Raw genomic sequence first — 24,312 nt, 5'->3', positions numbered from 1 at the left:
TGCACAAAACGCAGAAACGAGGGAAATACTGGTTAACCCCCTAAGAGAAAACCCTCAGACCGATTCAACGTGGAGTCAGCTCTCTGCAGACACACAGTTCCAGGTCTTACAGGCTTATTCAAATGGAAACCTGCAGAGCAAAGTGCCTGATCCCTAACTCACCTCACTGGAAAACACAAAGTGCTGAGCTAGTGCTCCTGAGACTGGAAGCGCAATTGCAGGGAGCCCGAGTTACTCCACACCAGCCTTTGGATCAAGGTAAGATGCTACAGAACCTGTTGGTTCCCAGAACAACTCGCAGTGTACGTGGAACTCCAAGAAGTGCCGAGTAAGGGATTACAAATGCTTCTCAGCAACACTTCTTACGAGTTACATAGCACTTGTAAAGGTGTGAAAGCAAGACCTGGTGGGAGACGGTTGTCCTCAGCCTTGTCTCCTTGTCAAGGCATTGTTTTCTTCCACTGCGATACATAATTTGGAAATAACTTGTGCATCCACAAGGTTTACCAAATGAAGCAGGATTTGCACATGCTCAGTTGCACCTGAGGCGATGTGGATCCGCTAAGAGGTAATTGACCCTAATGCGGAAGGGGATTTTCAGGCTGTCTCATCTATCTCCTGGAAAAGACCTCCTGGCAGGGATATTGCTTCATTAGAAAGCAACCAAGTGTTTTAAGTTCATTTCTGTCTTCTGCTAGGCAGAGGCTTATAAGTGCACCTAGAACTGACAGCATACAAACTACATTTATGGCTAAATTATAAATTGTGAGACCATGAAAAAAAAAAGGGAAGGGACTGGCTCCTTCTGTTTTGGTTAAGGCTGTGCAACCACCGCTAGAAAATTCTTTATCTGTAGGGAGTGTTGCTTGTTTGCGTGGTAGCACATCCTCCCAGACAACGCTGCATGCGAGAGGCTGTTCAGACAAGGAGCAGAAAAAAAATGGGCCAAATTAGTCTCTACTGGTGGTTGTCCATTTTCACTGGTAATTAGCTTGGCTACCTCTACCACGTGTTATGCAACATAGATCCAGACTTGATTATTTCTGCCCAGTAATACTCACAAGCGGAGTTAGGTTGCAACATGAGATGAGGAAGTAAAAACTGAAGTTTAATAGAAAGCAACAGACACAGACAAGCAGACATCACCATCTAATGATGTTTGAAGAGCTTCTCTCTTTCAGCTGAATGTCTGTTTGGCCTCTAGGCATTATGAACTGTATCAGTCAAATTCTCTGTGCCACCCCTTGTTTATGAAGAAAGCTACAATTACTCATATTTGACAACTCAGTCTCACAAAGCCTTGTGAAGTTCAAAGCGCTACCCACCTGGTATTTCTTTTTTACAAGCATGCAACAACAAAGTATAACTTTGGGAATCTTTCAACCTTTCTTTCCCACATGCTGAAGTATTCTTGTTCGCTCCTCCCTCTCTGGCTTTCATTTCACTGGGTATCACACTGGGAAGACTGAGATAATTCAGATAAGTGGGGGACGAAACAGGAAAGATCTGTTTAGGATCGGTGCTTGACTGGGTTTTAAAAGAAGCCTGCCACATTGAATAAATTAGACCCCTGGGAGATTTTAAGTGGCCCACAGGACCCAGGTTCAGGGGTGTTAACCAAGGGCTGAAATGACTTTGAGCAATGAACTCCCCACCAAAGATCACTCTGGCTTCAGCAGAGCCCCTCCGAGCGCAGCCCAGACTGTGCAGACAGCAAAGGCTGGCGCAGAGGTTTATGAGAGCTCCTTTCATACCGCTGCATGATTATAGAGATGTGCGTCGGAAGATGCCACGATTATAATGGAGAATGTTTATTTTGTCTGTAACCCAGCTGGCTGGTTTGCTGTATTTCAAATCTCTTCAAGTAAATAAATGAGGGGACTCTACTTTCCCCTCTACACTGCGGTGTGTATACATGAGTGTTATTTCCTGTATCAGATTCCTGTACAAAAACTGCTGTCAGGCTATTAATAATCTGGAAAAACACCTTGAAACTTGACTCAATGAGGGCACATTGCAAATGGGCTCTAATGGCTTTTATTTCTCATCTCTGTCACCTCAGATCTAATCTGCCATTTTCTCATTTTTTATCCTCTCTGGTCCCCTCAAAAATCATTCAGCAGCTCTTCCCTCAGTGCCAGGCAGAGCAGAGGGGGCCATGTGATGGGGTCAGCAGGCATTTATTAACAGAGAAAGGTCAGGTGTATCATGTACTGCGAGGCAGAGTCTTGGGCACACTCCCAGAACAGAGCCAAGGTGAGTGCGCGGCAGGTTCCCGCCGCTCCGAGGCCTGGGATCAAAACGTAGAAAGCAAAGAAAGATGTAGTCCTGGAGGGAAAACATTCCCACCACCACAAAGAAACCTTACAGAATTCCAGCCCTCCCCCCATTACTTTTCATTTTATGGGCCAGTACAGAAGTTTCCTGGATCTTAAGACTTGCTTTTAGCTACAGGGAAAGAATTAGCCAAGACCATCCCCAAAAGCCAGTAGCAAATCCCTGGATAGTGACACGCTTGCTTTGTGGATTTTTTCTTTTTTTTTTTTTTTTTTTAAAAAAACCCAAAAAACAAAAAACAAAACAAACCAGCCTGGAACTGAAACTAGAACTTTTTTCCCTCCCCCTGCTCTGTTTTGGGGCCACTTATTCACCTTCCGTGGAAGCAATCTAGGCACCATCACCATTTTACAGCATGTGTCCCTCTGTTTAAACACACACTCCTTACGTTGAGTTTGGTGTGGTATATTCGCCTGAAGAAAAAAATGCAAATTAAAGGCTACTTAGTTCCTTCTCCTCTGAAAAAACTGAGAGAAAGAATGTGAGAGGACACTGAAAAGCATTATACAGGACTTGTGACCTATTAAGAACTTACGGTCAGACTTTTGAAAGTTGTTCAGATGCTCTGAAGTTCTTAATTAGATATCACTACATTTTTAATTAAATGGTATTCCTAGGTATCTAATTACATCGAAAATAAATGGACCTCAGGTAAATAGGGGGAAAAGGCATGAGGCAGTTTCTAACAGAAGTTGTACAGGACATGATTCTCAGAGAGAGGCCACAAGTCCTTTTTTTTCCCCTCAGCCATCTTGACATTACAATCTGTTTAGGAGTTCCTTCTTTTCTGTTTTATTTGGTTATACAAACATTAATTTAAGGAATATTTCTCAATCCTCCTGTGGGAATCCAACCCAATTTTCAGAGACAATGCATGTGCAAAAATGACTAACATTTCTCTTAGAGGAAGGGAGGAGATTTAAGGCTTTTGACTCAAGGTTGATTTTCTTTTCCCTCCTTTTTCTTCTCCCTCCTTCTTCTAAGTATCTCTTTATTCATCACTTTAATTACCTAATCGTAAATTTCTTTAGGGGGTTACTTAGAAGGAAAATTAGCATCAAAGCTTGGCAGTAAATTCAGGGGCTTTTGGAGCAAGTCCAAGCTGTTTCACCTGTGATTAATTAGATGATTTTTTTCTTTAAGTGCCAGAGGGCTGTTGAGGTCTTTAAGCAGTTACATGACTGCTGGCAGCTCAGGAATTATGATTGATGCATTAGTCTGGCATTTAGGACTTCTGCTTCTTTTTGGTAGTTGCCTGGATAAGCAAGTACATAAAACTGGTGGAAACAAAAGGCTCATTGCTGGCAAGCGCCAGCCCCTGCTCTGACAGAAGAGTGAAGGACCTGGGAACATGTGCTTCCCCGCCGCTGCAGAGTACTCAACGGGGCTAAGGTGAGGAAAGGAGAGAGAAAAAAGCCTACTGCTCAGATTGTATTTGACACAGGCACAATAACAAGTCATAGCAGTACTTCTTTTCTTTAAAGCTTTCTTTAAGGTATGGGTTTATTCAAGAATGAGAAGGAAAGATAACTAAACCTTTAACCTCAAACCTGGTAACCTGTAAAAAAAAAAAAAAAGACGTACTTAAAAATGCATTTCTCTTTCACAAAGAACTAATATTCCTTTCCCCTTGCCCCAAAGGGAAAGGAATAAATATCAGTGGGGTTGCATTTTTTTCTTATGCAGAAAACCTTACAAGAAACCAAATTCCAAGTCACAGTGATGACTGATCTGGCTCCTCCTTCTGGCTGGAAAGAAAAATCCTGTTGTGTCACCAAAAAAAAAAAAAAAAAAAAGGTCAACCCTGAAAAAAAACATGTTCTCCATTAAAGTCTTAGCAGAAGTTAGAAGCATCACCCAACTCTAATCGTTATCCCCATGCAACTCCCAGCCATGAGCAGGACAGGGGAGTTTGGAAAAGCATCTCAGCTTGTGGGGAGACAGAGCCCAGTGGGCTGTGTCTGTACTTCACTGCTCTAGCTACATCTATTTCCTGGGAAATGGAGAAACTTCAGTCACCGATGCTTATTAGTTGGCACATGTGTACGACAGAAAAAGTGTCAGAAGCATTAATGATGCACTTCCAGATTGCTTAATACAGTTAGCTCACCTAATTCACTCTGCGTGGCCTCCTGCTGCAAGTAGAGAAGCAATCAGCAGTTAAATAGCTCTAGTCCCTTTATAACTGGCCGCTAGAGAGACGGTGGGGAATAAGACGATGGCTTTATGGTACATTGGTGGCAGGTCAAGAGAGTAAGCTGAGGTAGATGGATGGGAAAGCAGCAAAGAGCCCTTCCGTCAGGAGGAAGAGGCTAGAGAACCCACTGCCAATTAATGACTAAGAGAGACCTCCTTCTGTCCTGGCATTAATTTAAACCATTAGGTGTTGGGAGTTTATCCAGCAGAGTAAAATCATCTTTCAGACAAGATACGTACTCTGCAGGAAACTGTGTGTATGCTCTCAAAAGCAACTCCTGCTGTCATGCATCCTTCCTCCCAAGTGTTCTCAGGACAACAGGATGTCCCTTCCCATCAGGAGACAGCTCCTCATCCTGCTGTGAAGTACTTAATCTCCATGGGAAGTTCCCAGGGCTCTCACCATCCCTGCTCAGAGAATAATGACATTTGGTGTTTGCAGCCACCTCTTGTTTTTGTCAATGCCCAGCCTGCCTCATCTAACATTTATAGAGTCTGGATTCTCCTCAGATCTCATTGACTATGTGTCAGTCACCACCTGCAGCATGCTGCACCGCAAAACCCAGCCCAGCTCACAGCAGTGACACCCTTCACTACTCATTCTGCTGGATTGTATCTGACTCCAGGAAGGAGGAGGAGGAGGAGGGAGAAAACCACCCTGGCCTGGATGTATATATTCATCTCCTTATGGGCAAGTGCTCTTTGTCGAGGCCTGTGTTTGTCCGGGTGTGTAAGCCCTGAGCAGCGCTCGGGTCCAGGTGGATGCCTGTGTTAGGATAAGTGTGTTAGCATTTTTGAGTCTCTGCAGAGTCTACATGTCCCTGCACGCATCTTTGCAGAGATTTCTGGCTCCATTCATCACGTAACAGCCTGAAACGACAGTGCGGCCCAGCTGACGAGACAGACAAGACACATAACTGCCAGACAGCTGACCCACTGGGTAATCTCAAGCAACTTACGTTCCCGTTTGAAAGCATGATGATACTCGTCTGCTTCTGTAAAGAGGCTGACCATCTTATAACAAATGGAAAAATAATTCATCAGGAGTGCTCCATGAAGAGTGTTTGAGCCACCGCTGGAAGAGACTCTGAAGTCCCCAGACAGACTGGCAGGGGAGTGACCACGTTAGCAGGAGTCGAGATCGGAGAGCAGAAATGCAAAACGGCCTAGCGGGAAAGCTGCTAGCCGAGAAGCCAGGAGATTGGGGCTCTGGTTTTATCTTTTCCACCAATCTGATATACGCTTTTGAGCAAACTACAACTCCTCTGCTTCCCTTAGAACTCCTTTTTGTATGTACCACCTAAGCTCACCAGGGGCAGGGACTGCTTCTGATTGTATCCCACACAACAAGTTTCAGGACTCAACTGGAGACTCTGGTAACACAACTAAAAAGTAAAACCTACTAATATTAATCACCACTCACACACTAAGGTGACCTTCACAGCTTAGAACGGGCACAGATCAGCAAACTACGGTGCAGAGGTCCCGTAACAGCTTTGTGTACCACACCGTGGTTTTCACTGCAGGAGCCGAATTTATAGAAACCTCTGACCCAAACAACGCACGAGAAGATAACTGTTGCTGAAGATTCAAAGGTGGTAGCTTCAGAAAGCATGTTTGCATGCACCCACACACGGATTCTCTCCTACACCTTTGCTTTTCACGGTTTGTGACAACAGAGATTATTCCTTGCTGAAAGAATGTGGCATTGTTGACATTTTGAAAAAAGCAAAACAGGCCTTTGCTTTGCCGGAACAGCACAGGCTTTCTTGATCAGCTGTCTGAGGTGCCTCAGCTGTACAAAGCATTTATACCTGTCTAACATCAAAAAGTAAGGTAAGACAAGTCACTTTGATGCTCCAGAGCACATGCCTAACATGATTACTGCAGAATCTTCCTGGTGATAATAGAATTATGCAAAGGAGGCCTTGACCCATTAATGCTTTTACCTTTCTTAAGATTTCTCTCCCTCTTCCTTCTTCCCCGAGAAGCAGAACTGCTTGCTCAGATATGGCAACTGAACAAAAAGGTGGAATAAGCAAAATGAAAGAGGTCCCCTCACCCCGTCATCTCCCCCCAGTCCACCTTACCCCAGGAAGTTAGACCCTCCGGCAGTCACGGGTTGAGCGACTGGAAACACGCGGTCCCGGCAAGGCCGCGGGCTGGAGATGGGCCCGTCCCCACCGCAGAGCTGCCCGCGGGGAAAGCGCCGCACGGGCTGTCACCCCCAGCCTGCACCTGAGGCGCCTCGGGGAGAAGGAATGGTTAAAAAAAAAGAAAAGCGCTTGCTGCAAACCTTTTTCTAATGGAAAGAAGGAAGAGACGCCAGGGGTTGTAACAGGCTTACGCCAGGTACACGGCTCTGGAGTAACACAGTAGTACACCCAGTGTTCGGTGCTTTAAAGCTGGAACTAACATGCCCTGCATCTCAGTCACGGAGGAGTGCTTTCAACGTTTGCCTCCATTTTCCAGGAAAAGCAGATGATTTCAGATAAGAAGAGTTTGCTGGCAAGACAGTCCGAGTTTCTCACGCACTCAGGGAAGTTATGAGTAAACAGGTTTTAGTATTTCTTGCGGTTTTCTTGATAAAAATGCCTTAACATTGCACAAGGCTTGCTTAATATCAGAACACAGAGGTCCAAGCATATGTAGTTATTTAAAAGCAATAGAACAGTAAGAAAGAAAAAGGGATGTTACCTCCCCCGTGTCCTGTTTAGACTGAGTTACAGCTGAAAATAAAGAAAGGTCCAGATGATGACAATATAGAGAGCTTGCAGAATCTTAGTATGAGGTATCTTTTGTAGTCAAGGGACTGCAAAGCCTGCCCAGGTTCTTCCTTCCATCTTGTCTGTTTAAAATAAGGCATGCTAGGGAATGGACGGAGACACTCTTATTGAAGCCTTGTTCTGCCAGAGAGTAAACAGAATCCAGTGCACAAATTCTTATCGAAGTCTGTATATACAGCGGGTGATTTTAGGCCAAAAAACTCCTACCAAAAGATCAGCTGACTGTCTTGGCTCAGGTTCAGGTCTGCAAAGGGCTGGCAAAGGGGAAGCATGCTTCCTATGGATTTTGTTTGCTCTAAGGATGGTTTGCTGATTCCTACTCGCAATCTGTCCTAAATTGAAAATGTATGATTAGTTTGTTCCAGGAAAGATGAGTCCAACGCATTAAGGCTGAGACCTGAATCCAAACTCCAAACTTCCCCAAGCACAGCTATGTTTCTATTTGGAGTTTTGGTCCAAGCTTTTCTCTTGGTTTTTACTCCCACTGTTTGAGTGGAGCTCCTAAATGTCCCGTCCTAGGTTAGCACCTCTTTATCTTAGGCCAAACATATCACAAGAGACAGTCCTTTTCACAAAGCTCTCATTATCTAAATTAGTAAGTATTACTATGTTCCCTGTATGCAGCAAGCAGCATTAGGACACAGTTCAATAACTCACCCACGGTTACACGGACAGCTTGTTGCAGAGCTGGGCACTAAAGCCACTTGCTTGGCTCTTATGCTCGGTGCTTTACCTCATTCCTCAAGAGGAAAAGTGCAAGCCCAGATCTGACCATTCCCATGGGGAGGAATGCTTCTGGAGTATCTATTTGAAACAAAGACTTACCTTCCCCTTTTTCCTGTCTAAAATAGAAAAAAGACCAAGACCTTATTCTTGAGCTTCAAGGATCTGTTAATTGGCTCCCTAGTAAAATCACAGAGACTCAGCTGCCTGATAATGATTGTAAATGACAGAGACTATCAGGTTTACCTTGTGATGTCCCTGGGGAGCTTGCAGTTAGTTTAGTCTGAACTCTGCGTCAGCTGTTTGGGTTCCTTTCTTCTCGGCATGTGGTATCTGGACTCAAGCTGCAGTCTTTCAAACCTAATTAGTGTTAGGGGAAAGAGAGAGAGAGAGAAAAGCCCAAACAACACCGCTCTCCTTCCCTCAGCTGACTTTAGAACTTACAGGCAGGACCTGATCTCTGGAACAAGTTCATGGGCAATTTTTGCTTGTTTTTTTAATTCTTTTCATGTGTATCGGTGCAGCATCTTCAGTTCTGGCTGCAAGAAAACTGAATCTTAGTGTGCTGGAGTCTTGGAACTTTCAGCAGAGAATCTCTAAACTCAATAGAGTCCTCATGTCTCAGAGCTGAGTCTGTTCTGTGCAATGCTTCGCAGAAACTCAAGGGTTTGCCCTCTTCCTCACAGAGAGAGCATTTTACACTCTGGTGTGTTTGTTGTTAAAGCTTAACAATACTGTTTTCAGTAATAACCTCATGTTAATATTTAGCCAAACTCAAACTGCCACTCCTAAGAAAAAAGAACACACAAATCCTTGTGGGGGTCTTACTAGCCTGTACAATTTTTATTCGCAGGGCATTTCACAATCTCTCCTAGCTCTGGCATGAAGGTGTCTGTGCTACCTGTGTCCTTGCTTGGCAACTGCCTTATCCCACATCACAGGACATCAGTTGTTGCGACGTTGAATGGAACAAGACAGAACAGCAGATCTGTAGACAGCATCTTCAAATCACTGGCAGGCCGAGCAATCACGAACCTGAAAAGGCAGTAGCACGTGAGGTTCAGGCTGCTTTGTGAGGCCTTTGAACTAAGTGTCTGGGATAGCAAGAAAGCTGTAGGTTGGTTTGGTTTTTTTTTTGCAATGACTGACTGCATGTGCAGAATTCTTTGCAATGATGAGACTATATACAGAAGGTTTAATTTTACCTAGGAACGGGATACATATATTTAAATGAAGCTAATTAGTCTCTGGAACAGCTACTGAAAGATGTGATAAATTTTTTGATTGCTCAGAATCTTTAAATCAAGATTAAATGTCTCTCTAGGAGATCTTGAGATCATGCAATCACTGAAATCCTGCATTCGGACGAATCGGTGAGTAGAACAGGTTAGATGAGAAGGTTCTCTCTGCCTGCAAACTCTCTGAAATCCCTGCCCTCAGCAGCATTGCTAACTTCATGCTCCAAGAGCTCTCTAATGCAGAAGGCTCACTTGTAAAGATAAATCACAGCTTAAGTGAACATAAGGGGATCTCATACAAGCGCCAGTACGTACCATGTTCAGACCACATACCAGTTTGCCTCAAATGGCCTTAGCTACCAAGAAGAATGTCTAAATCCAAGACAAAAATAAGTAATTCGAGTTGCCTATAACAGAAGTCAAACTTCAAAGTCACAGCTAGTATCTTTTGATTTACGGTGCAATTTGAGATGAGGTGTACTTGCCTGTGCCTGTACGGGTTGGGCTCTTCCATCAGGCGGCAGAGCCCAAAGCAGAGTATCCCAAACAAGTCTAAAGCTCTGCAGTAAATGTCTCCAAAGGAGTTATCCTGCTATAAAGGAAGCAAAACCACTCTTAGCTCAAAGGAACCAAAGAGGACGATTCAGACCAATACTTATGTAGCCAACTATCGTCACTATTCACTACTTCTAGTTTCATAATACTTGAAAGAAAGACAGGAAAGGAAACGACTGGTCCCCCATAAATAAAGCTGATGTCTTTACCTCTTCAAAACACAGCTCAAGCTACATAGTGAGGTTCAACTGAACGAAGCTCAGCTTCAAGTAACGGCAGCGCAAACGTGCCCGCAGCAGGGCGGAGGGGGCCCGTGAAGCCCCACGCAGGGATGTGACTCACCGAGACGCCCTTTAACAACCTCCCGGGCAGCGGCAGGAGCGCCAGTTTGCACCGGAGTCGGGAGGCCCCGTGGATCCCATCCTCAGGACTCCTGCTGCCCGCTTCCAGCCCCTGTTCCCCCAGTGCTGGGCTCGTCCCGCTGGTCACCAGAGTCTGCAGCAGAGCCAAGATGTGATGGTTGTAGTATGTCTGGAAAGCAAGAGACAGCGAAAAGTCAAGGAGAAAAGAGTTTGCCTTGGAAAAGAAAATCAAGTTTTGCAGTGAAACCCTCGAGAAAGTGATCAGACACTTTGAAGTTGTTTGTATACTTAAAGAAGTCTTTAATTATGTGTAAAGTTTTCTGTCAATATTTATGGATCATCACCTGCTCAGCCCATTTCAGCTTCAAAGAGCAGTCAGAAGATCCCCGCCCTGCCCCTGCAATAGAATGCACTAAGCTGAGTCCGAATGGGAGATTTTCTAAGGCACGAACAGCACAAACGGAGCAGGGCCGGGGGTGCACGTGTGTGTGTGTGTGTGTGTGTGTGTGTGTGTGAGGGCCGGGCAGCAGCTCTGGTGTGACCCGCGTAGGAGCAGACTGTGCAAGGTGAGGCTGAGGAGCACAACTGCCTGCCCAGCCCTACTGGATGCAGGTGCAGGAGGAAACTCTGTCCTTGCAGTTGACATGTTGCTTTGAAAACCTCTCTGTGCCCTTATCTCAGTCTATTTTCTGGAAAAAAAAAATAAAAATACCATGGTTCAAATTCAGATCTCAAGCAAAATAAAGGCCTAGAGTCTCTATTTTTTTTTTTTTTTAAACTAAAAGTGTTTCCTCTGCCTTCAGTGCATCAAATAACTTAATTTCCACCCTTTCTCCAAAAGCTCCTTTCCTACATAGAGCCACTTTGTGGAATCTGTCACCTGTATTTGCCTGAGTAAAGAAACTAAACAAGCTGCAGAGCAGGAATGGTGTTACTAAATCCACGCTAAACTCAAATCCGCTTAAGAACATCTGACCATATTGTCGGGCAAAGGGGTATAATGCTGTTAGAGTAATTCTCAGTCTTTTAAAGTAAGGAGCTATAGTCCAGGGTTATCCAGGAGTGATACAGCTTCGGGGGAATCTGCACTTTACATATTTAACAGAAGCGTGCTGAGCTCTTTAACATATCATTGCTGTACTTTTTGACATCAAAAGGATTGCATTTCCATACTTGGATGAATTAATAGGATTTGCATGTCACCCTCATTCTGTACTTTCTTTGCTGAGTTACACCGCAGGAATTTGAAAGGTGGGGAAATTACAGAGGTGAGCATGTGTGCGTAGTCAGGAAATAACACACTGCGCTTGGAATGGGTCTTGAAGCTGACTTTAAAGGAGCAACATTTCCGTAATGTGCCCGTGAGATGTTACCTTCTTCACCAGTTGTTGTTTGGTTACAGCCTCAGCCAAGCAGATTTCCTGGGCACACCTCTGCACACAACAGCAAGGCTAGAAACCTTCTCCCCTCACCAAGCAGTGATGTCCCCCCTGACTCACGTTGCTACTAAGCTTTTAAAACTGGTCCTGTGCAGCTGAGGAACCCACAGCTGGATCAGGAAGGGAATTCAGGGCTCATTAGAGTACCTGAGCCATAATGATCATGCTCATTGAATTGTTTTCTGCCTATTGAGACCCCAACAGTCATGTTGAAGCAAACGCCAGTTCTGTTTCAGGCTTCCAAGGGGTAACGTTTCACTCTACAGACCATGTTCTGCCACTCAGATTCTTCTGCCAGTCTCCTTTCAAGCTGAAAGGAAACGGCACTCCTGTCCTGAGTGTCTTCAGGAATTTCAACAGATATTCACAGTGACAGCAAAAGGAGGTGACACTGGGCTGCTGAAGGCTCCTTTCCTTCTCTCTCTTCTCCAGCTCACACGTCTCTCCCCCGATAGTGCAATTGCTAAGCAATAGTGTATTTTCTCCATCTTCCCTGTATTTACAGAATGACTGAATCCAACCTAAGGTGCCCCTCTACTCTAAAGCAGAGTCGAGGGCTGATCATTCCTGGACAGACTTGGAATCTTACACTTGAGTGAAATTTTATCCTTTAAGACAGGTCATGCTATGTCTTGAGTTACTTTTACACTTGACACAAGCAGTCATTAATTACCATCTGGCTGATTGACATATCAGTGAGTAGCAGCAATATAATACTTTCCCTAACACAGAAGACTTCTCAGAAAAGCGTAACTGGACTTGACACACTTATTCTGGACTGCTTATCCCTTGGAGAGATTTGTTTTGTATTTATTCATTTTCTGTAAAACTGCCACCCAAGCACTCTCCCCCTGGACACGAGCTGAGAGCAAGGCGCGTGGAACTTGAGTGCAGCGTGGGGAATCGGGGTGAAGGGGAAGAAAGGGCCTTTCAGAAGGAAAAGGCGGCAGTTTTGGAAATGCCAGCTTATGAACTGAACTGCTGGTTGGCTGTCAGAATCCTGGCTTCCCTCCACCAAAGTGTGACCCACACCGGGGTCACCACTGACAATATCGCTCAGTTTTGACAGTAACTTAAAATGATGATGTCACCAGGGTGGGATCACCACCTTCCCTCTGCTCTTGCAGTTTTGGTGCAATGTATCTAATCTTTGTGATGAAAATGATTTTAAAAGAACACACTGCCAAGAATTTACAGAGGATCAAAATACGCATTTTTAAAATCTGATGTGGTCTTGTGGATCGGCAGTGGCCCACATGTATGGAATCTGGTCTGTACCTTTTCAGAAAGCAGCCATTGGGAGAGTCCCAACGAGTTCAATAGATTTTTCAATCCAATCTTCCAATGAATTTCTGCCTACGTGCCAGTTACGTACGAGTTAAATGTTCCGTTTATCCCCACGCTCGCTCTGGTAAAGCGGTGGTAGTGCAAGCTGCCTGTTCCCCAGCTCACCAACGCACCTCCAGCCAGGCGGAGTAAAACTCCTTTCTACACGAATGGGTCAGAATTCAGAATCCCCATAATATTCTCAGCCTTTGGCATCAACGCTGGAGCTTCCACCAAGGGGCCAGCTGGTGTCAAAGGCAATTTTGGCTTCAGTGACTGCAGCTCCCTTAGAGGGACTGATTGTAACATCATGTTGTCAAAAAGTAAATAAATCAGACTGGCTTTAAATACCTTTTGTCGCCTGTCAATATTCTGGAGCTGGGAATGGGAGGAACTTACGAAAACACTCTAAAAGTTTCTCCAAATAATTCTGTGCGTACACCAACACCACCGACAGGGAGAGTTGCTGCTAATAGCACACGTTGAGAGCCGTGTCTTTTGGAGCTGAGAGCTGCTGTTCAGTGTATGGAACCCACTACCCCAAGGAATCACAGCGGCCCACTGGTTAGCAAATTGCTTAAATAGGAAGAGACATGTATAATTCTCAGGGCACCATGTAACTAATCACATCACTGATCTCTGCAGCGTTTCCAGTGCCTCTCTCTGACACACGTGGCCTTGACCATTGTTAGGGCTAGATTATGTGGGTTTACCCTGGCTGGTAATCACTTTGTTACACACCGATGCCGCTCAGTATGACAGGGTGTGATGCATCTACTTACCATAGACAAAAGAGAATTCAAGAAGCTATCTGAGAAGATAGCTCCTGCGGGGACACCGGTGGTGAAAAGCTGATCTTGCTCTGGAATCTCAGGATTACCACTGGGAGCCTGATTAATGAACTGGGCGTTTGGTGAAAACTCTATTGGAAAAGCAAGGAAGAAAGAGGAAACGTCTTAGCAACAGAGAGAAGCCATCTAGAATCAGAAATGAGAGTTAATAAATCAGTTTGCCGTTCTGTGCCCAGCACTAGCCACAGCATGCAGCATTAGCAGAGAGGAACAAAACACTCAGGGCTGCTAACTCACCGTGCAATGGCAGCCAAAAGACACGGAACCCTAAAACTAAGGTTTAAGATATCAGATCATAATTAATTTACCCACTTTGAAAAAGAGAGGAAGAATCTAATTTCTTCCCTTCATTTTCCTGACAACGTAAATGCAATTACTATTTCTATTGGTTTCAGGAGGGGTTACGGAGCTCCTTTCACAGCTGTCCTCCTATTACAGGAATCTTCACTAGTGTCTCCACCTTATTCTCACTGGCTGAGATAGTCTTGCAGAATTCCCCTTCTCTGAAAGTGATTCCTCCTTAACTTTCTTTTCTATTTTCAGGGAACTGTCTAAGTACAGCCAGGCAGCAGGCCCCTGCTGTGCCACTGAACATGCTAGGTATGTCCTGGCACTCCAGCACTACCAGTAAGAATGCTGATGAATGACAGCAGCGCAGCAGGAGACTGAGAGGAATTGAGATCAAGAATCCATATCTTAGCATTAAAAAATAGAGAGTGAGCACAACTAACTCTATGTGAGTAATGACTGATTTCTATGATGTCCCCTTGGGTCAGGAAGCATTTGAGTGCATCATTTTTAAAGATGACTAAACCCAGCCTGAATCACAATACTATTAATGTCTTCTGTTGTCTTGCAGTCTTGGTGTCATCCTTCAGCCATGCATTCTCAATACAGATATTTCACCCACCCTGGATTTTAGAGTTGGCCCTGCATCTGGCATTAATCAGAACCACTCCGCTGACGAGCTCACACAGTCTGGCTATGAAAAGCATGGTCTTTCTTGCAGCCAATAAGGGATCCACTTTATTTCTCCTCACCATTCTCTTTCTCCTTTACATATTTGCAGGACTCTTACTACTTTACAAATCACTTTGCTGTTTCCCTCCCAGATCTCTGTCTCCTTACAGCAAGGGTTTCTAGAATCCATTGTTCCCCAGGCACAGCCTTTCAGAACATGCCTCCGAGCCCGCGACCAACTCACCAATTCCGAAGACGCTTGGCACATTGAGCTGTGCTCAGTGTGGTGGATCTGGGCCCCGAGAAACCCCACGCAAAGCCTGGCATTAACGGGCCTTGCATCAGCCTGACGTAAAGTGCCCGGTTTAACATTTCTTATTTTTCTGTGTCTCTCACCATCAAGCAAGGGGAAGCAGCAGCATGGCTGAACATGACGACACGCAACTCTCCCGCTCCTCAAGACAAAATTCAGACCCAGCCCCCTTCAGAGGGGTGCAGGCCCTCAGGTAATTCTGTCAGCTCTGTGCCTCCGGGGTCACGGCGCGGCGCTGGGGCTCAGGGGGCTCAGCCACGCCATGCTGGTCACAGACTAACTGGCAGAGGCAAGTCAAGCCTGGTAGTCCTCGAGACACCACACTGCTTCCTACGCCTGTCAAGATCAGTTGCAAAACTCCTCCTGACTTCAGCGGTGACAGGATTCCAGCTGAAGGTACGAGGGCGTTAGCTTCTCTCAGGCCAGGTTTGAGCGGCAGGAGCGAGCGGTACGTTATCGCGCTGCTGCTTTGGTGCGTCAGACGCTCCAAGTGATACAGATGACCCTCGGTCAGCACTCAGTGTGCTGTGAAGTAAGAAATTGTCTGGAATGAGCAAAGCCCTTACAACCTAAGGCATGTGAGTATTACCCCTCTCAGCTTGTCTCTAGAGATAGGCACAAAAGTGAGCATTTGTCTAGATCAAGGTCTACCAGAGGGACTTACAGGAAGCTCATTCAATCACAAGAGAGCTCCAGCTGGTTTTGATTAGCTGTTTTGTGCTTCCAGGTTTTAAATTCTTGGGGTTATTTTGCTTCCTAGCCCATCCCTGTAACTCTGAACATATTTCTATGCTGTTCAAGACTACAGCAAGGGCAGGCATCCATGTGCTAAGGGACTGGGCTCAATTCATTATTTTGTCAAAGATCTGACATGACTAAAATCCAAGTCATGTCAACAGATTGCAGATGTTTTCCCCTCCACTGACACACCACATCCTGGAGGGAAATCACAGGGGTGCAATGCCTGTCTGAAGACGTTAGCTTGACTGCACAATATCTTCTCAGAGGAGCTGGGCCTCAGTAGCCAGCTCAAAACATTTCTGAGACTTTTGGACACAGCAGAAATAAAAGCCTAAACCACAGCACAAGATATCCAAATATCACACTGGGAAATTCAAGAGTTCTGAAATTACTCAGTATGAGGCATCATTATCTTACCATTCTTTTGTGCTTTTTTTTTTTTTTTTTTAGTAGCTCCTCGGTGGTTTAGTCTAAGGAGCACACAGGGCTGAATAGCCCGTTGAGGTGCTTAACTGCTTCTGGGACACAGCTCTCCAGGTGTGAGCATCGACTAAGCAGCACACCAGAGCTTCGTATAAATAAAACATTGCCAGTGCCTGCTACAGGCCGAGGCTGCTCGCTAGCCCTGTTCCAGCTGCAAACCTGGTGAGGGCTGGAGAGCACGGAGCCCACATGTGCCAAGTCCACAGAGCGTTTACAAGCACTGCATCAAAAAGAAAGAAACAAACAAAAAAAGCCTGAGTGAGTCAGGGGCTGGTCATGATGCCTAGCAACATGCGATGCTAATTTGATGGGTATGTTCTTGTGTCAGCACTTTAAATGGAGCTAAACATGCATGTCCCTCGGGACTGGCAGCCCGGGCACACCACTTGGGTGTGACACTGGCTGCTGTGGTACTAGTAATCAGTTCATCAGTGCACATTTTCCTAATTAACAAATCCAGTGTGCGACCATCGGCAGATGAGGACAAAGATAGCCAAGGGTAGCATGAAAGAACTCGGTGGGCTACTTCAGTTATGAAGGCAGGCTCGAGAGGCTGAGCCTTGGGCAATAAGGACAAAGGTGTTTGGGCTCTGGAGTGAGCTGCCCGCGCTCTGGCACCGAGCCCTGCAGACGCTGCCCCCACCCGGGCACCGCAGCCGTCGGGAAGGGGCTCTGCTCTTCGACAGCCACCTGCACCATGGAGGAAGCCTGCACCCACCCCCAGAATGCAGAAGAGGAGGAAGGAACCGTCCCCAGTGTTTCAGAAAGGGGAGGGTGGGAACAGAGAGAATTAGGCCTTGATTTTCACTCCATTTTGTTGTGGGGTGAAGATTGAGCATGCAGTCCCTTTCAGTGCTTTATAAAATCATCCGAGAGAGGAAAGCACAGCCAAAGCATGGCAAGTTGGGTTTCATCTGGGCAGAACTGCCTTTGGTGTGCCTGTTTCTCCCCTGAAAGTGAGGGTAAACCAGGCAAATACACTTCTGATTTATCTACCTCGATGAAGTACGTTCGGATGGGTGGGATGAATGCAGATCTTCCAAGATCCAGTCCAGTAGAAAAAAAATCAAGGACATTATCTTTCTCCTAAACAGATGCTTCGGAGTTTTGCTACACACTGAGACCTTTGTAACACTTTGTTATATTTATTCTCCTGATAAACCATCCTGACTCCTTCAAAGTCAGTGAATTAACATCCAAGTCAAACCTTTTAATGTTCCTTGGACATGTAGCGCTTGTCGCTTTCTGCCTGTGAATTCTAAAAAGGGCCTGGGGTAAATAAATAATGCAGCATGCATATTGCTTCTGTGAAATTTGTTCCTAAAGAATAACTTACTCAGCTCTGTAGTGATGGGGATCCTTTTATAACATGGCTGTGATTGATTCCCCAATGCTTTTGCTCTGAAAACAGCATCTGTAGAAACAGTCAATAACAACATGAGGAGAGAGGGAAGTTAGCAGAAGCAGAAAGGGGAAAAAAAGAAAAAAAGAAAAAAGGAAAGAAACTAAGGAACTAAGGCACAATGGTTCAGACTGACAAATGCAGGAAATCTCTTACCTATGCCTAAAAATGTCATTGTCATGCAAAAATCCCAAAGCGTTCCTATATTTAGAAAGTTTCTTGCCTTGGTTTGCTTTTCCAAGGCTCACTTTATTCACTCAGAGCTTCAAAGGATTAAAAAAGAAAAGCTCTCCTGGGAGCTGCTTACTGACATCATAACTAAAATATAATTACCCTCTGTGGAGCAGCAGTGCTGGTTACAGTGTTGTTTGGCACAAAGCCCCCACTAAGCCAATTTGCACTCAGAGGGCTTTTGAGGGAGGGGGTTGTGTTTTTTCCTTCCCCTTCAAGAAGGCTGTACATAAATAGATGGGACATGTGCTGTAGGAATGAAGGCAAAAACATATCCCATCATTTAAAAAAAATCTGCCAACCAGAAAGACTTAAAAGAGAAATCCAGAAGTTCCTAGAAGCATGTGTCCTTATTTCTTCCCAGTTCTCACCAGCTAGCTGATTTTGCAGAATCAGTCCCAAATTGAAGTCTGTTTTCTGCGTTTTGATCACATCCCATCTTGTCTCCCTTACCATTATGTCTCAGTTTTCCCTTTGCTACCGCATCTGGGTAACTGAGGATTAGTAACACCACTTAGCACACAAGATACGTCAAAGTTAAAATGATGAAATTTAAACTCCACTGAAGATTTTGCTAGAAATGGAACTTCTTCCGGTTCAGACACTGTGCAATGGATCCTCTCCGCTCGGAGAAGCGTGTGAGCATTGGAGATCTGAGACCCTAAGGGGGTCCTGGACCGATCACCGCTCTCGTCCACCATCTCTGAGGGCAGGCAACGGTCTGCCAAAAACCTCCCTGGAGATGGCCGCCACACAGACCCTCCAAACAGCAGAAAAAGTCCTTCCCAAGCCCAGTAAAGCATCTCTGAATGCGCATAGTGGCAGCAGCTGAATGCCTGAAATGAATCACTGCCTTTATTGCACCTTCCATGTGCGGTACCGGCTGATTTCAGTGTCTGTCTGATCATTGCCTGGATACCTTTTCCCTATGTCAATATTTTTGCTATGAAACAGTACACAGCGCTCTACCTGAAATTTCACAAACTGGCAGGGTGCTATTACAAAAGATTACTTAATTGTAGATTACTACTGTACATTTGAATTTCAGTATCTTATTAAGTTGTCAGATTTAATTACCATTATATGTTTAGATTATGCCACAGATTATTTAGTTTGGTACCTCGGTTTGCCAACCTGTTTGCTTTGTGACATGACAGGGTGATAATTACAGCATTACTGGAAAACCTAAATTTTTCCATGGGAAAGACTAGAAGTCCTTGGCATCAGCACTGACCCCAGTAAATGCTCATTCTTGCAAGTGTAAGTCATGTTTACCTCTGTGTGGGTCTGGTTCTCTAAGACCTGTCTAATTCTCTACCCCATGAGAGAGGTAATGTGCAGAACAGGCCTGGGTTTGTTGGGTGTGAAACACTCACAGCGAAATCTCAAACCACAGGAAATGCGATTGGTTTGGGCTTTGTTACCGTCTCCAAACTGAGCCGATGCCTGCTGCAATGCTTCCCAAAGCACCTGAGCTGTTAGGGGAACTCAGGGCCTCCCATCCAAGTAACTACTTGCCACTCTGGTTAGGATGCAAACCACTAGAGCTTTGTCCACAGCAAAGCTGGGGATGAGAAAGGATTTGGTAGCTGGATATCCAGTCAAGTCATCTGCTGTCCCATCAGCAACGGCAGCTGCTCGGAGAGAAACACCAGCCTCTCTCTTTTCTTTTTAAATCAGGTAACAGTTGCGTAAGCATCTTGCTTTAGAAAGCTCTCCCAACTATTATTCTATCTTTTCCTACCTGCTTCCTCTCCTTTGAATATTTGGATAGGACTCTGAATAGGCAGGCGGGGATGGTTCTGCCTGGTAAACTGCCCAACCAGCCACGCCTCAGCTTACCCAACTGGTCACACTATGTCAGTGTGAGGCCCCTGAGGTCTTCTGCTGGAAGGAGACAACACAAGCCAAAAGCCACCACCTCAAGGAGAAACAAGTAAGTATGAACTCTGCAAGGCAGCTGGGGAAGGTTTCGATGAACAGATGCTCACATCTCTATTTTCCATACGCACGTTGTAGTTCAGAGTTCTGCACTGCATGTAGTACAAGTTTGAGTGATAAAACAAAAAACGCTGGAGGGGAGCAGGACAGTGATTGATAGGATGAAATATCCTTTTTGCTCTGAGTCTCTCTCTTTTCCATATGTAGGTATAAAGATGAAATAGGTACAGTATCTATATCTGTCACTCTAGATGGAGATACGTAAATTATATATATAAAAGTACATACTATTTACTTCCTCTCTATATACAATCAATAGAGTTCCATACATCTTTATATTTATGTAGCAATAAACACATTAGATAAAAGTAATCTATTCAAGTCACAATTACCTCTTACTCAAATATACCTTATAAATAATTTGTCTTCTGTTCTGATTGTATACACTGTATATTGATGTAGTCTAGTTATTATTAAAAAAAACCAACCCTGTCTCTGCCTCACTCTAATCTTTTCTTTGGCACAGCCATTGTTTTAAAAGCCTAGAATGATAATAAAGTATAGGGAGAACACTTAGGAGAGCCATCCATTTCTCAGCCCGTCTTCAGTTAATTAATACTCCACATTCTCAAGAGGAGGACAAATCTTAGCTCCTTCGCCAAATTAAGGGAGGAAGAGACGCAATAAATATTCTACGGGGCTGAAGTCGCTTTTGCTTCCATTGCAGTTCTGAGCTACAAGCTCTGTCTGTCTGGGAACAGAGCACCCACCCTCCCAAGCCGCATGGGAAAGGTGTTGGTTTTTCTCTTTTTGAGAGATGGAAGGGGCCTCCACTCACACGTGCTTTTGCAAAGTTACCAACACCGGTTCCCATTAGCCCTCCAGCCATGGCCTCTTTGCTGGAAACCTTGACGCTTTGCTCAGAATTTGCAGGAACTGGCATATTTCCAGGAGCACTGCTGGCTTATCACTCCTCCCTTCCGTACCTGTAGCTACAGAAACCAGAGCAGGCCGTGCAGCCAGCTATGCCAAAATGGACTTCTGGTCCTTTTAACGTGCATATTTATATTCAGGAGACGTAGGCTGTGGCTCGGACTAGTGACAAGTGACCCTTTCATTCTTCCCTCCTTTAGCTTCCATTTTTGCTGCATCAGCGAGCTCACAGGCCAAAAGAAGCAATGCTTATCTGATGGGGCTGAGAGGGACCTACCCTGCATGGATCGGATGTTCAGCGTGGCCAGGATGCTCTCCGTGTCCACCAGGGAAGGATTGCTTGAAGCAGTGGTGTTGGAAGACAAGATGGTGCACGCAGCACAATCCTGGACCTTCACTGCCCTCAGATCCTCACGGGAGAGTGCACTACCCTGATAAAACCAAAGAAACAGCGGTAAGGAGAAATCTGAGAAAGCTGAACATCAAGGATCTTTAAAAAAGTGAACGTTAAATTTGTTCAAACTCCACTGGCACAAAGGTATTTTGGAAACATCTCCAAAGTTTGAGCAACTTTGGACATGGTGAAGTATCCAATAAATTGCAAGTCTAGACCTGTGAATTTTCTTCTCTGACCAATCAGGATTAAACTCTTGGTAGTTTTGCAGAAAACCAGAGAGTACCAAGACTCCCCCAGAAGAAAATAAATATTTAAGGAGGGAAAGTTTTTCAACAACATCTTGGATTCAAGCTCAAGTCTAGAGCCTGAGATAATTTTGGTCCTTTTTGAATCTGAGCTGTGCTATCATCAAGAAGTTTTAAAATGTATTTAGAAATGTTCATGAGAGCTAGAGAAAGGAAGAGGGAAAGAGAATATGCAAAAAAACCCCAAAACAACTTACTGAGAATAACCACAGCTTTGGGAAGTTCTGAATAAATTTCCATTCTCTTTGCAGATACTCCAAAGACCCAAGAAAAACAATGTCTTTCAACTCATGGTAAATGAAGTTGCTCGCTCGTAAGGGCATCACGAAGTCCTGCAGCCCAATCAGTGGTGAGTTTGCATCGCCAAAGACACAGACCAAAATGTGACCCTGAAGGTTTGGCGCTGCTTGGTCCTTGCAACTCTAAATTTAAAACAGAATGGTGATAAACCAGCTACTAGGTTTATTTTAGACTTTTCAGTCAGAAAGACTTAAACCATTTCTTAGCTGTGTAACACCTATGGTTAGACTGAGACTATATATAAAAAGAAGTATCTCCCCTTAAGTATTTGGATTCCAAGTGTATCCTACAGCAGTGAAAAATTCATATATGTTTGGCACAGAACATCAAAAATGCAGAACAAGGCAACACGACAACTTAGGCCTGGTGTTTTTTTTTTTCCTGGCTAATTGTTCGTGTTTCTCAGATGAGCTATTTAGTCTGGGAAAATGTACTGGGGAATGGGATTGCTTCCCGCGGTGCCTCGGGGCTGGCAGGCTGTAGGGCCCAGGCCACCACCCAGGCTGTCAGAGCCACCGCATCCCTGTCCACATCTACCAACCAGGAGCCACGGGGTCAGCACATCCTGCAATGTTCACTCTTTGGCAGGTTTTTTTTCCAAAGGGAAACAAGGGACTTTGTCAGGGAGAAGTTTCCTGATGAGAGATTAGAATCATAACTAAATTAAATGATTGTCTCTAACTAATTAGATTAGTTTAAATAGAATAATGAAACCTTTAGCTGTATTTAATGTAACATGCCTGAAGTCCAACGATTAGTCTGCTGAATGAAGCTAAACAATTAAAAACACAATCTATTTTATAGCTTATTTTATAGGAACAATTGGAAAAACTATTACTGCTGAAATCTGCAGAGGAAATGCGCAATTACAAGACCAAGAGGAGCAGTCGGCGCAGTGAGCGAGCCGTGGGGACAGGGGAGCCATGCTGAAGACACTACAGAAGGGTTCAGGTCTTCCTTCCAACTGGGGCCAGCAAGCTGGCCATACCTGGCTTTTAGTACTGTATTACTGAGGTCAAGGGGGAAAAAAAAAATAAAAATTACATTAATTCTCAAACATCTATACTGTATTAGACTGAGGGCTATAATTTCCAAAAAACAATTTAAATTATTGAATGATGTATGCCTTATGTAAAAGTCAGAAGACCACATTTTGGTACGTGTTCAGACACCCTGTGTTTTCTGTGGACACCGAGGAGGAACCGCTGTACAGTAGATCCACCTAGCTGCCCATGGTTTCCAAACAGAATGAAACGCTGAAGTGTTAGCACAAACCCCACGGGAGTACACTTGCACCTTTAAGCACCTAAACAACTTAAAAAATGTAGCTTTTAAAACCCCAAATCACAGCCCGGGACTTTGTCAAGAACCCAACTCACTCCCAAAAATGCAACTTAAAGACTCGCAGGCCTTTGAGGGCTTGCCTGTCCCAGAAACGTGATTGCAAAGGAAGATGCTGCACGAACGCGAAGTGCAATAGCTGCTATGCGCTAATTTCCTTTGTGGACATTCCTAATCCTCATAAAGAGCCCCCTGCACACTCTAGCTTAGCTACACAAAAACCACTCGGTACAAACCAGAAGTGGCACATGGGGAGTTAGGACACACTAGCAGTTGTAAGCTTTTCCCTCATGTAAACCCGCCTGTGAGATCTTTTCAAAACATCACCCTTCAATTCACAGAGCTGAGCTTCCAGTCCTATTGGGATATTTGCCCATTTGTAATGACTAATCCTATTTTGGAGGTTGCTGGGCAATAGGGTCCTTTTATTTGCTTGGAAGGAAGCTGCAGCATTTCAAGCAGCATGAATTCCAGCCTGCTACAAGTCTCCCAGCTGGCAGAACAGCTTGAACATTCTGTATTTTTGATGAAATCTTTGATCACCTCATTGCAAGATTTGGTTGCCTACTCTCAGCTCTCTGGCAGCTCTGAGCACAACCTGCCATTTCTAGATGGAATTTGTTCTTTTACGGATTAGACACATTAAATAAATAAACCAAAGTGTCTTAAAGCTATCCAGATCAATAATGTCACAGACGCAGGGGTCTGGAAACACAACATACAAAATTTTAAAATAAAATAGGTGTCAATCAGACCTTCCTTTGTCCATCTGCTGAGATCCTCTCCTGAGACAGGGTGCCTGCCCTGCTTTAGATGAACACAGAAGGCATTACTGATCCCTTGTTACCTTGGAGATCTTTCTCTGTTCCCAGGTTACCACCTAAACTAGAAGGGAATATGGCCGTGGAATGAGCCTTCGGCTTCCACCACTTCAACAGAGTCTCTATGTGACCTTGGTCAAGATACTTTATCTGCAGCTCGCTCCTGAAGAAGGGGTGATGGCAAACCCTCTGCCTCTCCCCTCCAGGGCAGGATCTCTCTTTTAGCTTTGCATACGAAATCAAAGCTAGAAACCGGCTAAGATAATAGTGCTAAATACACAGCAGTAAACTAGAGAGAGCTGTGCCCTCCACCCACATCAATGCATTGAAG

The 24,312-nt window shown here is 44.7% G+C and overlaps 1 protein-coding gene across 1 annotated transcript in view; it reads right to left on the bottom strand.

Annotated features, from left to right (window-relative positions):
• Positions 1-8,977: 8,977 nt before the first annotated feature.
• KCNU1 (potassium calcium-activated channel subfamily U member 1) overlaps positions 8,978-24,312 on the bottom strand; it is a 49,616-nt gene continuing 34,281 nt past the window's right edge. The window contains exons 21-27 of the mRNA XM_074928360.1: positions 21,717-21,941; positions 21,095-21,248; positions 17,647-17,724; positions 13,745-13,884; positions 10,178-10,366; positions 9,766-9,869; positions 8,978-9,077 (exon numbers count right to left, since the gene is read on the bottom strand). Of these exons, the coding sequence (XP_074784461.1) occupies positions 8,978-9,077; positions 9,766-9,869; positions 10,178-10,366; positions 13,745-13,884; positions 17,647-17,724; positions 21,095-21,248; positions 21,717-21,941 (990 nt within the window). The remainder of the gene's footprint in view (positions 9,078-9,765; positions 9,870-10,177; positions 10,367-13,744; positions 13,885-17,646; positions 17,725-21,094; positions 21,249-21,716; positions 21,942-24,312) is intronic.

The sequence above is a fragment of the Athene noctua genome, chromosome 28 (genome assembly GCF_965140245.1).
Source record: "Athene noctua chromosome 28, bAthNoc1.hap1.1, whole genome shotgun sequence".
Lineage (NCBI taxonomy): Eukaryota > Metazoa > Chordata > Aves > Strigiformes > Strigidae > Athene > Athene noctua.
The sequence above is the reverse complement of the archived record's forward strand: the minus strand, read 5'-3'. Positions and strand labels throughout refer to the sequence as shown.